The 14,090-nt window shown below is 44.0% G+C and overlaps 1 protein-coding gene across 1 annotated transcript in view; it reads right to left on the bottom strand.

Annotated features, from left to right (window-relative positions):
- Positions 1-11,037: 11,037 nt before the first annotated feature.
- Positions 11,038-14,090, bottom strand: part of LOC311318968 (actin-binding LIM protein 3-like) — a gene marked incomplete at both ends in the record, with an annotated part of 64,897 nt that continues 61,844 nt past the window's right edge. Inside the window, 4 exons of the mRNA XM_084450402.1 lie at positions 11,038-11,151; positions 11,338-11,418; positions 12,026-12,094; positions 12,233-12,291. Coding sequence (XP_084306528.1) covers positions 11,038-11,151; positions 11,338-11,418; positions 12,026-12,094; positions 12,233-12,291 — 323 coding nt within the window. The remainder of the gene's footprint in view (positions 11,152-11,337; positions 11,419-12,025; positions 12,095-12,232; positions 12,292-14,090) is intronic.

Here is a 14,090-nt window from a genome sequence, read left to right as displayed (position 1 = left end):
GTTCACTTTGCTAGTGATATGCAAACCATTTTTGAAACTGGACTACATGAGTCTTTCTGAGTGTGTGTCGCCATTTTTAATGTAATTTGTAATTTGCATTTGTAGTAGTTAAATCTGTCCATTGAAAAAATATTTTCCTACAAGAAGATTGAGCTACGCAAGGTCCCCGGTTCGATCCCAGCTCCCGGCATTGTGCCGAAGTGTCTGACAAGTGCAAGACTCTGAACCCCAAAATCACTCATGTGCAGCACGGTGGCGGAGGACAGTTGCCTCAGAGCAAGAAGGTCTCCAGGCCTTTCTCCCCGTGTGTGCGAGGGTTTCCTCCCAAAAGAACCAGATGCTCTTCAGTCCGGTCCCTGACCAGAAGAACCAGATGCTCTTCAGTCCGGTCCCTGACCAGAAGAACCAGATGCTCTTCAGTCCGGTCCCTGACCAGAAGAACCAGATGCTCTTCAGTCCGGTCCCTGACCAGAAGGTGGACTGAGCGCTTGGATTTGGTCCCTGGTCACCATGAACGATGGCGGCCCACTGCTCCTGGCTGCACTTGGAGGACAGCTTGGATGGAATAAATTCAGGGAACAATTTCCACTAGCGAGCACTGAAGATGTGTGTGTGCTGTGTCGCCGTCACTCACGTGAGTGTGTCACGTGTGGCCAAATAAAGACCCTTAAAGATCCAGAAATGTAATTTAAGGCAGTTTTGTGTTTATATGTGTGGTATTTATTCCATTTGCGAAATCCCACAATCTCTATGAATGGAAAAAATGGCGGCCATTCAAATCTTGTAGTCCAGTTCTAATAATGGTTAGCATATCTCTACAACATCAACCTCCGAACCAACTAAGGCCTTCACAATTCACAAAACTAATCTTCAATTATATATTTTAACTTTTAGAACAAAACATTCTCTATTCTGGCAAATTCTGTTCATTTTTCCTATAGGGATTTTGGACTACACCCCACAATGGCAACAATGCAAACTTAAAGCCTCCCCTCACCATTCAAAGATATTGCACAATAATAATTTACATATTTACATACTGAACACCCTGTTTAAGTGAAAGGAAGAATCACTGGTGTATTTCTGTTCCCATCATGACGTATTGCATACGTATGTAATTAAGATTGTATATAATAAAGGTTAATGATGGTTGTCCACTTGGCTCGTTTGTTAGCTGGATGGTTTGTTCTAACAACCAGATCCAAAGATGGGATTGTTTGTATTTTTATTAGTATTTAATTAATATTGACAGTATCAAATTCCACTTAACCAGGCACATTTGTAATTAGATCACCCTACCAACACAACAGACAGACCCTCACAACCACAGCTGATCAGCAGCCATCTTTGTTAGCATGCTGTACGTTGCATTGCAATACAATGGAAGCACACCTGTATTCATCACCTGCATTCTGGGATTGGTTGAAGGATGAGGCGACATGATTGGTTGACATGATGTTCCAGGCTCCTAGAGATTGGTTAAGAACTATGATAAGGAGGATAAATCGATATCTGGGTGTGTATCTATCTAAAACAGGACAGACAAAAACACATTTAACATATAAACATGAATAAAAACACCAAATAAACTATTTATGTCCCCAGTCCAGTCCAGAAATACATTTCAATCACAATCTATTGTCGTAAAAAGCTTTTATTGGGTAGAATACTTTTTTTTTTAACTCTCAAAATCTGCCACTCCTAAGACCATCCAGATATCTTATCCTATAGATATTGCAATCTGACACTTGATAACCTACAGAAACAGTTAAAAGCCGTCATACCCATCAGAATGTACCAATCATAACTGTTTCAACAAACCACCGTCTGTTCAGGTGCCTTCTGACAGGATCAGGTCTGAACGATTTTCAAAAAAAGGGTTGTAAAAAGCCGTCATACCCATCATAATGTATAACTGTTTCAAGAAACCACCCTGTCTCCCCAGGTTCCTTCTGACAGGATCAGGTCTGAACGATTTTCAAAAAAAGGGTTATAAATTGCAAGTCACAGGAGTGGTGGAGATACAGATGGAGGTATTTTGACTGGAGAGATGATGGTTACTCTGGGGTATGATGTTAGACGAGCCCTGGACCAGGTCGGTATTCTATGGGGATATGAGATCACATGATCAGGGTCCTTTATAAAAGGTCTGGGGCTAAAAGCCCCACCTCAGAGAAAAGGCTGTAATCTTTCCAAAACAGTCTTCACTTTGGTGAGTAATAATAAGCTATCTGTAGATACGGTAATGTAGAAAGAGTGAAAAAAGTCTCTGGCGCAATGAATGGTCCCTGGCAGGGCGGTGTACCAACGTACAGCCCTAAACATACCTGTGAAGGTTCATGAAGATTGTAGACAAAAAATAAATTTGGTCTGAAAAAAACCCCGCCATACATACCCCCTTATGTTTTTTTTTCAGGTGGAAATAATAAAATGTGTCACTGCTCGGCCTAGTAATGGACTAGAGACCCCTGGGTGGCAGATATATGATCAGAATTGCTTGTACTACATACCTGTGAAGGATCATGAAGATTGTAGATAAAAATACATTTGGTCTGAAAAAAAAACGCCATACATACCCCTTATGTTTTTTTTTCAGGTGGACATAATTAAATTGTTAACTGCTTGGCCTAGGAATGGACTAGAGACCCCTGGGTGGCAGATCTATGATCAGAATGGCTTGTTCTACATACCTGTGAATGTTCATGAAGATTGTAGATAAAAATAAATTTGGTCTGAAAAAGAAAACGCCATACATACCCCTTATGTTTTTTTTCAGGTGGAAATAATTAAATTTGTCACTGCTCTGCCAAGTAATGGACTAGAGACCCCTGGGTGGCAGATCTCTGATCAGAATTGCTTGTACTACATACCTGTGAATGTTCATGAAGATTGTAGATAAAAATAAATTTGGTCTTAAAAAAAACCCGCCATACATACCCCTTATGTTTTTTTTCAGGTGGAAATAATTAAATTTGTCACTGCTCGGCCTAGTAATGGACTAGAGACCCCTGGGTGGCAGATCTCTGATCAGAATTGCTTGTACTACATACCTGTGAATGTCCATGAAGATTGTAGATAAAAATAAATTTGGTCTGAAAGAAAAAACGCCATACATACCCCTTATGTTTTTTTTCAGGTGGAAATAATAAAATTGTTCACTGCTCGGCCTAGGAATGGACTATAGACCCCTGGGTGGCAGATCTATGATCAGAAATGCTTGTACTACATACACTTGAATGTTCATGAAGATTGTAGATAAAAATTAATTTGGTCTGAAAAAGAAAACGCCATACTATGACACACATGATCTATTGTGAAGTCTGGACCCAACTGTTCTCTCAAATTTTAGGCCCATCTGTCTTTTTTATCCAAAGTACTGTAAAAGATTGTTTCCATTCAGTTGCACTCTTTTTTAGCGATGAATGATGTGTATGAGAAGTTCCAGATGCAGTGAGAGTTTGTTGTCCAGCAGCCACTCCCTTACATTTTCAAGCTCTCTACTAACATACAATTTTTTTATTTTTTTATTAAGAGGATTTACCAGGCTGTACCGTTGGTGTAATACCCGCCACCACCCCTGGGCGGACCAACTACCTCCAGTCCAGGGAACCGAGCAGTGTGCATGACCCTGCCCCCGCTCGCTATTGTGTCTCAACTCCTCCCCCTATTCTACCCATGATCTATTGTGTCATGTGGAAGCAGTACAAGGAGGAATCCTGGGGACGGTTGACCAGGCCAGCCTGCTCCCAGGCCCCACCGTTGGTGTAATTCCAGCCACCAACCCTGGGCGGACCCTGCCCCCGCTGGCTGAAACCTGAACTATCTCAGATTGAAGGTTGAAAAGGACTTTGAAGAGAGAGTTTATATTTTTATTTCTTTGTTTATTGACGCAGTCACAAAGCCATGATAAAATAAACCCACCCATGATCTATTGTGAAGTCTGGACCCAACTGTTCTCTCAAATTTTAGGCCCAACTGTCTTTTTTATCCAAAGTACTGTAAAAGATTGTTTCCATTCAGTTGCACTCTTTTTTAGCGATGAATGATGTGTATGAGAAGTTCCAGATGCAGTGAGAGTTTGTTGTCCAGCAGCCACTCCCTTACATTTTCAAGCTCTCTACTAACATACAATTTTTTTATTTTTTTATTAAGAGGATTTACCAGGCTGTACCGTTGGTGTAATACCCGCCACCACCCCTGGGCGGACCAACTACCTCCAGTCCAGGGAACCGAGCAGTGTGCATGACCCTGCCCCCGCTCGCTATTGTGTCTCAACTCCTCCCCCTATTCTACCCATGATCTATTGTGTCATGTGGAAGCAGTACAAGGAGGAATCCTGGGGACGGTTGACCAGGCCGGCCTGCTCCCAGGCCCCACCGTTGGTGTAATTCCAGCCACCAACCCTGGGCGGACCCTGCCCCCGCTGGCTGAAACCTGAACCATCTCAGATTGAAGGTTGAAAAGGACTTTGAAGAGAGAGTTTATATTTGTATTTCTTTGTTTATTGACGCAGTCACAAAGCCATGATAAAATAAACCCACCCATGATCTATTGTGAAGTCTGGACCCAACTGTTCTCTCAAATTTTAGGCCCATCTGTCTTTTTTATCCAAAGTACTGTAAAAGATTGTTTCCATTCAGTTGCACTCTTTTTTAGCGACGAATGATGTGTATGAGAAGTTCCAGATGCAGTGAGAGTTTGTTTTCCAGCAGCCACTCCCTTACATTTTCAAGCTCTCTACTAACATACAATTTTTTTATTTTTTTATTAAGAGGATTTACCAGGCTGTACCGTTGGTGTAATACCCGCCACCACCCCTGGGCGGACCAACTACCTCCAGTCCAGGGAACCGAGCAGTGTGCATGACCCTGCCCCCGCTCGCTATTGTGTCTCAACTCCTCCCCCTATTCTACCCATGATCTATTGTGTCATGTGGAAGCAGTACAAGGAGGAATCCTGGGGACGGTTGACCAGGCCGGACTGCTACCAGGCCCCACCGTTGGTGTAATATCAGCCACCGCCCCTGGGCGGACCCTGCCCCAGCTGGCTGAAACCTGAACCATCTCAGATTGAAGGTTGAAAAGGACTTTGAAGAGAGAGTTTATATTTTTATTTCTTTGTTTATTGACGCAGTCACAAAGCCATGATAAAATAAACCCACCCATGATCTATTGTGAAGTCTGGACCCAACTGTTCTCTCAAATTTTAGGCCCATCTGTCTTTTTTATCCAAAGTACTGTAAAAGATTGTTTCCATTCAGTTGCACTCTTTTTTAGCGACGAATGATGAATGATGTGTATGAGAAGTTCCAGATGCAGTGAGAGTTTGTTGTCCAGCAGCCACTCCCTTACATTTTCAAGCTCTCTACTAACATACAATTTTTTTTTTTTTTTTATTAAGAGGATTTACCAGGCTGTACCGTTGGTGTAAATCTACCAGGCCGGCCTGCTACCAGGCCCCACCGTTGGTGTAATATCAGCCACCACCCCTGGGCGGACCCTGCCCCCGCTGGCTGAAACCTGAACCATCTCAGATTGAAGGTTGCAAAGGACTTTGAAGAGAGAGTTTATATTTTTATTTCTTTGTTTATTGACGCAGTCACAAAGCCATGATAAAATAAACCCACCCATGATCTATTGTGAAGTCTGGACCCAACTGTTCTCTCAAATTTTAGGCCCATCTGTCTTTTTTATCCAAAGTACTGTAAAAGATTGTTTCCATTCAGTTGCACTCTTTTTTAGCGATGAATGATGTGTATGAGAAGTTCCAGATGCAGTGAGAGTTTGTTGTCCAGCAGCCACTCCCTTACATTTTCAAGCTCTCTACTAACATACAATTTTTTTATTATTTTATTAAGAGGATTTACCAGGCTGTACCGTTGGTGTAATACCCGCCACCACCCCTGGGCGGACCAACTACCTCCAGTCCAGGGAACCGAGCAGTGTGCATGACCCTGCCCCCGCTCGCTATTGTGTCTCAACTCCTCCCCCTATTCTACCCATGATCTATTGTGTCATGTGGAAGCAGTACAAGGAGGAATCCTGGGGACGGTTGACCAGGCCGGCCTGCTCCCAGGCCCCACCGTTGGTGTAATTCCAGCCACCAACCCTGGGCGGACCCTGCCCCCGCTGGCTGAAACCTGAACCATCTCAGATTGAAGGTTGAAAAGGACTTTGAAGAGAGAGTTTATATTTTTATTTCTTTGTTTATTGACGCAGTCACAAAGCCATGATAAAATAAACCCACCCATGATCTATTGTGAAGTCTGGACCCAACTGTTCTCTCAAATTTTAGGCCCATCTGTCTTTTTTATCCAAAGTACTGTAAAAGATTGTTTCCATTCAGTTGCACTCTTTTTTAGCGATGAATGATGAATGATGTGTATGAGAAGTTCCAGATGCAGTGAGAGTTTGTTTTCCAGCAGCCACTCCCTTACATTTTCAAGCTCTCTACTAACATACAATTTTTTTATTTTTTTATTAAGAGGATTTACCAGGCTGTACCGTTGGTGTAATACCCGCCACCACCCCTGGGCGGACCAACTACCTCCAGTCCAGGGAACCGAGCAGTGTGCATGACCCTGCCCCCGCTCGCTATTGTGTCTCAACTCCTCCCCCTATTCTACCCATGATCTATTGTGTCATGTGGAAGCAGTACAAGGAGGAATCCTGGGGACGGTTGACCAGGCCGGCCTGCTACCAGGCCGGCCTGCTACGCTACCAGGCCGGCCTGCTACGCTACCAGGCCGGCCTGCTACGCTACCAGGCCGGCCTGCTACGCTACCAGGCCCCACCGTTGGTGTAATTCCAGCCACCAACCCTGGGCGGACCCTGCCCCCGCTGGCTGAAACCTGAACCATCTCAGATTGAAGGTTGAAAAGGACTTTGAAGAGAGAGTTTATATTTTTATTTCTTTGTTTATTGACGCAGTCACAAAGCCATGATAAAATAAACCCACCCATGATCTATTGTGAAGTCTGGACCCAACTGTTCTCTCAAATTTTAGGCCCATCTGTCTTTTTTATCCAAAGTACTGTAAAAGATTGTTTCCATTCAGTTGCACTCTTTTTTAGCGATGAATGATGAATGATGTGTATGAGAAGTTCCAGATGCAGTGAGAGTTTGTTTTCCAGCAGCCACTCCCTTACATTTTCAAGCTCTCTACTAACATACAATTTTTTTATTAAGAGGATTTACCAGGCTGTACCGTTGGTGTAAATCCCGCCACCACCCCTGGGCGGACCAACTACCTCCAGTCCAGGGAACCGAGCAGTGTGCATGACCCTGCCCCCGCTCGCTATTGTGTCTCAACTCCTCCCCCTATTCTACCCATGATCTATTGTGTCATGTGGAAGCAGTACAAGGAGGAATCCTGGGGAAAGTTGCCAGGCCGGCCTGCTACCAGGCCCCACCGTTGGTGTAATTCCAGCCACCACCCCTGGGCGGACCCTGCCCCCGCTGGCTGAAACCTGAACCATCTCAGATTGAAGGTTGCAAAGGACTTTGAAGAGAGAGTTTATATTTTTATTTCTTTGTTTATTGACGCAGTCACAAAGCCATGATAAAATAAACCCACCCATGATCTATTGTGAAGTCTGGACCCAACTGTTCTCTCAAATTTTAGGCCCATCTGTCTTTTTTATCCAAAGTACTGTAAAATATTGTTTCCATTCAGTTGCACTCTTTTTTAGCGACGAATGATGAATGATGTGTATGAGAAGTTCCAGATGCAGTGAGAGTTTGTTGTCCAGCAGCCACTCCCTTACATTTTCAAGCTCTCTACTAACATACAATTTTTTATTTTTTTTTATTAAGAGGATTTACCAGGCTGTACCGTTGGTGTAAATCCCGCCACCACCCCTGGGCGGACCAACTACCTCCAGTCCAGGGAACCGAGCAGTGTGCATGACCCTGCCCCCGCTCGCTATTGTGTCTCAACTCCTCCCCCTATTCTACCCATGATCTATTGTGTCATGTGGAAGCAGTACAAGGAGGAATCCTACCAGGCCGGCCTGCTACCAGGCCCAACCGTTGGTGTAATTCCAGCCACCACCCCTGGGCGGACCCTGCCCCCGCTGGCTGAAACCTGAACCATCTCAGATTGAAGGTTGCAAAGGACTTTGAAGAGAGAGTTTATATTTTTATTTCTTTGTTTATTGACGCAGTCACAAAGCCATGATAAAATAAACCCACCCATGATCTATTGTGAAGTCTGGACCCAACTGTTCTCTCAAATTTTAGGCCCATCTGTCTTTTTTATCCAAAGTACTGTAAAAGATTGTTTCCATTCAGTCCTTAAGAGGATTTACCAGGCTGTACCGTTGGTGTAAATCCCGCCACCACCCCTGGGTGGACCAACTACCTTCAGTCCAGGGAACCGAGCAGTGTGCATGACCCTGCCACAGCTCGCTATTGTGTCTCAACTCCTCCCCCTATTCTACCCATGATCTATTGTGTCATGTGGAAGCAGTACAAGGAGGAATCCTGGGGAAAGTTGCCAGGCCGGCCTGCTACCAGGCCCCACCGTTGGTGTAATTCCAGCCACCACCCCTGGGCGGACCCTAAAGGTGAATAGATTTTAGAGTGGGTGGGATTTTGAATCCCACCTCATAACAGTTCCAATACTGTAAGTCTCTGATTAGTAGCCTAAAACATTTAAGATGGCAGTAAGGAGCTGACTGCTAACCTACACATAGTATCACTGTAGTACTATATGTTAACCTTCTGGTCAAGGCTAGCACTAACAGACCAGACTACTGGGTATAGCTCTGCTCCAGTCAAGATCATCCCATGGAAGCCAACTAAACATAGGAAATGTACATTGAGGGTGACAGCCATGACTCCAGGGTTGGATTCTGACTGAGACTGACTCTCTCTGTATGACTGTCACTCTCCTCAGTCTCGACTAGATCTCATTCAGACTATGATGATCCCTGTTCAGACAGACTGTGACGGATCCTGCTGTAGTGCTTGGTGGGCTGGTGCCAAAATAAACGGCATGTTCTTATATACATCTGTTGTAAATCAATTGTTTTAAAAACCATTATTTCTACTCCACTTCTACATACCATCATGTTCCCTATGCTTTGACCCTGCCTCTTCATATCACCGTCTCTAGGACAGAGTCCCCCCACCCCAATAGAGTCCCCTAAGTCCATTCTGATGACCATTCCACTTCTGTCCACTTTCTCTGGGTAAAGGCAAAGCTGTAACTGTTATCCGGTGTCTATCTCCATAACTCTATAACTCTCTCTGTCTCTCTATAACTCTATCTCTATCTCTACTTCCATCACATATCAACAGGTCTGTCCCAGTTCATCACATCTATCTCTATATCTCTATCTCTACTTCCATCACATATCAACAGGTCTGTCCCAGTTCATCACATCTATCTCTATTCCAAATATCCCTTCCATTTGTCCTGGTCAAATCTTCCTCATGACAAAATATGATGACATTGACATGACGTCATATACAGTACTGTATGGGTATCATAATATGAGTACAGATCATTATGTTGTTTGTTCAAAATATGATTGCTTGGATAATGGATAATGTCAACAATGTCTTGCATAAAATATTGGGATACATATTCAAATAATGTGTTCATGAATCAAATAACCTCTGGACAGTGTGAGCATTGAAGAATCAAACCACTTTTGGATGCTATGAGTCTTGATGAATCAAATCATTTAGTCTTGAAGAATCAAATCCCTTCTGGATGCTGTGAGCCTTGAAGAATCAAATCTCTTCTGTGAACAACAGCCTTCTCTGATGAAGGATTTGTGATCAGTCAGTTTGTCATGGATTCAGCCAATTCAAATAACAGTGCACAAAGCGAACAAGAAAACAAAACATCTATTTCAATAAATATTTCAATAAATATAAATTACTTTGGTTTGCAGAGCGTGCGTGCACTTGCGTACATGATGCACCACGCACGCACGCACACGTGCACACACACACACACACACACACACACACACACACACACACACACACACACACACACACACACACACACAAATATTTTTTGTTTGCTTAACACATCTAACATCTACCGTCCCACTCTGAGATAAATCAGCAGGTTTCACTAACAGCAGACTGTGTTAACGTTTCCTGGCGGAAGGCGTGGAGTGGAACCACTCAGACTACACTAGGCCTCCCTGAAAAAGAGATTTCCTGATCTCAATATGGACAACCTGGCTCAATAAAGTTTAAATAAAATAAATAAAAAGAGAAAATAAAGCAACACTCGGATCCATGTGGTTCTGTCAGTTTGCTGGTGCTCCTATCGTCACTATCGTGGTCACAGTAAGAGAAAAAAAAGAGTTCCTTCTCCATGCTTGCGGATCTCCCAGAGACCTACACACGTTCACCAACTCTGTCAACTTACAACCAAACCGCCCTGGGGGCCTGAATACCGGCAGCAGGCAGAACTAGAGTGATCCTGTTGTATCTCTTACGAGAGGTGCTTACAGCGTGTCTGGTTGTCTGTTAAGGTGTCTGCACACGGCCCGACCAACGCCAACCAACTGCCAACACCCAACATTCTAGAGTTGGCAGTTGTTAAAATGTTGGAAGTTTAAAATTCAGCTGCAAAATTCATCCAGCCGACGCCAACAGTCACCAACAAACATGGCACCACCAATCCAATGCTGGTGTTGGTTGGTGTTGGTTGGCATTGGTTGGGGCAGTGTGCAGACACCTTTAGTCCATGTTACAGTAGTTATGCTCTCTGTCTTCTCCTCTGCAGGGGTGTCGTGTCTGTCTGTCCATCTTCAGGACCCAGTCTGGCTCCGTTCCCCTGGTTCCTCCAGCGTTGGCTAGCTCAGGCCAGAACATCGACCTCAGAACAGGTCTGGCTAGCGGATTGCAGAGCGTGCAGCAGGAACAGAACCGGCAAGGGTTCTACTGTTACTCTGAGGCCAAGTTAGTGGATCCCAGAGCGTAGGAGCACAGCCTGCTGGTCTCAGAAGAACAGGTCTGGTTAGTGGAGCCCAGAGCTGTAGAACCCAGAGCCTTTTGTTTCCTGGTGTCAGAAGAGGCGGACCCGCTTCTTCAGGTCGTTCCTCTTCCACTGCGCCAGGCGCTCAAAGTCCACGATGGTCATCCCAAAGACCCGGTAGAACTCCTCCGGAGAGAGGTGGCGCTGGGGAGGACAGGACCAATCAGACAAAGGACGGAGAACATTTAACTTCTACTTCTCATCTATCTATCCATCCATCCATCCATCCATCCATCCATCCATCCATCCATCCATCCATCCATCCATCCATCCATGTTGTCAGATATGTCACCGTCACAGAGAGAAGTGTCATTGTGTGTTCTGTCTCACCTCCAGCCTGGCTCTGTCCACGTCTCCAGGCAGCTGGTTGCGCCCCCTAATGGTCACCACCAGTTCTTCATATGGATAGATCTGTGTGTGAGGTGGAGGGCGACATTAAAAGGCATGGGTAGACACTGGAGAATGGGTTTGGATGCATTAAAGGCATGGGTAGACACTGGAGAATGGGTTTGGATGCCTTAAAGGCATGGGTAGACACTGGAGAATGGGTTTGGATGCATTAAAGGCATGGGTAGACACTGGAGAATGGGTTTGGATGCATTAAAGGCATGGGTAGACACTGGAGAATGGGTTTGGATGCATTAAAGGCATGGGTAGACACTGGAGAATGGGTTTGGATGCATTAAAGGCATGGGTAGACACTGGAGAATGGGTTTGGATGCATTAAAGGCATGGGTAGACACTGGAGAATGGGTTTGGATGCATTAAAGGCATGGGTAGACACTGGAGAAACAGGGTTGGACATGCAACATTTGTTACATCCATTTTTTTCCCTTCCAATTCTCATCTAGTTACCACCATTCGGTCAGTGATTGTGAGTTTGTTAGTTTACTCCCTCAGCTGAGCGTCTTACCTTGTATTCTGTAAGATAAAGAGGAAAACATCCATTAGTGCACCTTTTCATTTCCACCAAGTGAACAGTATTTCAGGTAGCATTGTTTGAACGGTAAACTGACACCAGCCTACCTCTGATCTGCCAGTTAACAGCGTTGTTGCTGTCGTACTGGATATAGTCTGCACTCTGGGGCTGCATCAGGTCAGGACAGATCAACAACAACAACAACAACGTGATGTAAACATAGTATTATGATAAGCCTCATCGCTAATAGAATTAGCCGCCGTCAGCCAGTCTGGTCGTCTGGTTAGGGACGTCTCTATATCTTACCCTGTGTAGGCCGTTCCTGCCATAACCAGGCAACGACGCTGACTTGGAGACGTAGGAGTCTGGAACATCAACACAAACAATATTTGTTGGGGCCATAATGGTGTTTTGTTTGTTTCATTCTATATCCTTATTTTATTCGTATCTAAAGCATTATCTGTGTACATGCAGTTCTATCACTGAACAACAGGTGGAGCATTAATGTACAGTACATAGCTATCTCCAGGTACTGAGAAGCAGGTGTGTGGACTGGGAAGCACAAACAGTTTTGGACCGTGTCGATGGTAGCATGAGCGCATCTGGCGTGCTGCTCAACCGGTGAATGGAAACATCATTGGAATTGAATATGGACAATGCTGTTACCTAACTTACCTATGCTAAGAAGAGTATGTGTAGCCTACTGTATGTGGACTCGTAAATATAATGGACCAAAGATATGTATTGGACATTGGTTTACGTAGCCTAGAACACGCGTCCAAATATGTTTACCTCGTTCACCCCTCAGTGGCTTTTGTTGAAAGTCAATACAATATTCATAAACAAAAACAGTAGAAAAGCACCGCTGCAATGCCTGGTGGGATATGTAGTCTCTGGAGGAGGACAGTGACCAGAAGTAACCAGAGGAAATAGGGAACACATGCAGAGTTACAGTTGAGAGAGCAGGGGGCGCCAGATACTAATATAATGCCGTAGCCTCAACTTTCTCTCTTTCTTTCTCTCTCTGAGGTTTAGACAGGGCATTGAATTACAGGGATGCCAACGCCTGGCCAGAAACATATGATCCAGCATTATATGAACTATGGCCAATGGCATTGTCCCTGATAGCCTCTCCATCCACAATTCATGATTTTGATTGTGTTTATAGTTAAATGTGTGTGTGTGTGTGTGTGTGTGTGTGTGTGTGTGTGTGTGTGTGTGTGTGTGTGTGCGTGTGTGTGTGTGTGTGTGTGCATGCATGTGATCTCAGGTGTGGACTGGTTTAAAGCAGAAGTTGTTAGACCCAAATGACGATTAACAGAGCAGAAGATAAAAACAGGCCCATAGTGAAGTCACTCATCAATGAATGAACTGTCCCTTAATCATGACATCACAGGGCAACACATGGGCCCAGTCCCAATGTCCCCCCTAAACCCTCAAGCCCTGAGCCCTCACAGACTTATTGACGTCACCTGGTAAAGTGGTTGAGTGCGAGAGGCTGCAAGGGCTCGAATTGGTCTAAAAGGAATGGGACAGCTCTTGCGACATAACATTACGTTGCCGTGAAAACATATTTCTTACTATTGTGGGTGTGGGGCTTTTATCAATTTGTCAATTGTACACGTTTTTCTTGTAGGCCTTCATGTAAATTAATTTTGGGCCGAGTCAAATCCCCTTTACATTATCCGAACTCTCTGTGTTACCCTCAAAACATGTCTGTTCAACTTGTTGAAATCATTTCATTTTGTGGTCATATGCGAACTACATTACTGCCTGTGATTCTTGTTTGTGATTAATCCAAAAGTATTTACTTAAGAATGCTAATACACATTTCTGCACCTCACAACTCTTTCCATATTCATGATGGAAATCTCAATTCAAAGAACACTGCACCGAAATGGGTGATTAATGTCATACTGCTTTTAACTGGGAAATCATATGATTTAGAGCAAGAAATCGATATAATTTATAACCATAGCCTACATATTTTTAAACAAATCACATTATACAAACCATGGGGTTAATAATCCATACTTAAAAATAATGAAACCAAAATAATCATAAGGGTACTTGTGCAGATAAGCAAGTCCAGCTGAAAACATGAAAACATATTTTTTGTTTTGTAACGTGAATGTTAGGGTTGGTTGATACCGTGCTTGTTAAT

Source organism: Borostomias antarcticus, assembly GCF_949987555.1.
Source record: "Borostomias antarcticus genome assembly, chromosome: 15".
NCBI lineage: Eukaryota > Metazoa > Chordata > Actinopteri > Stomiiformes > Stomiidae > Borostomias > Borostomias antarcticus.
Note: the sequence above shows the minus strand (reverse complement) of the source record. Positions and strands in the feature narration are given on the sequence as shown.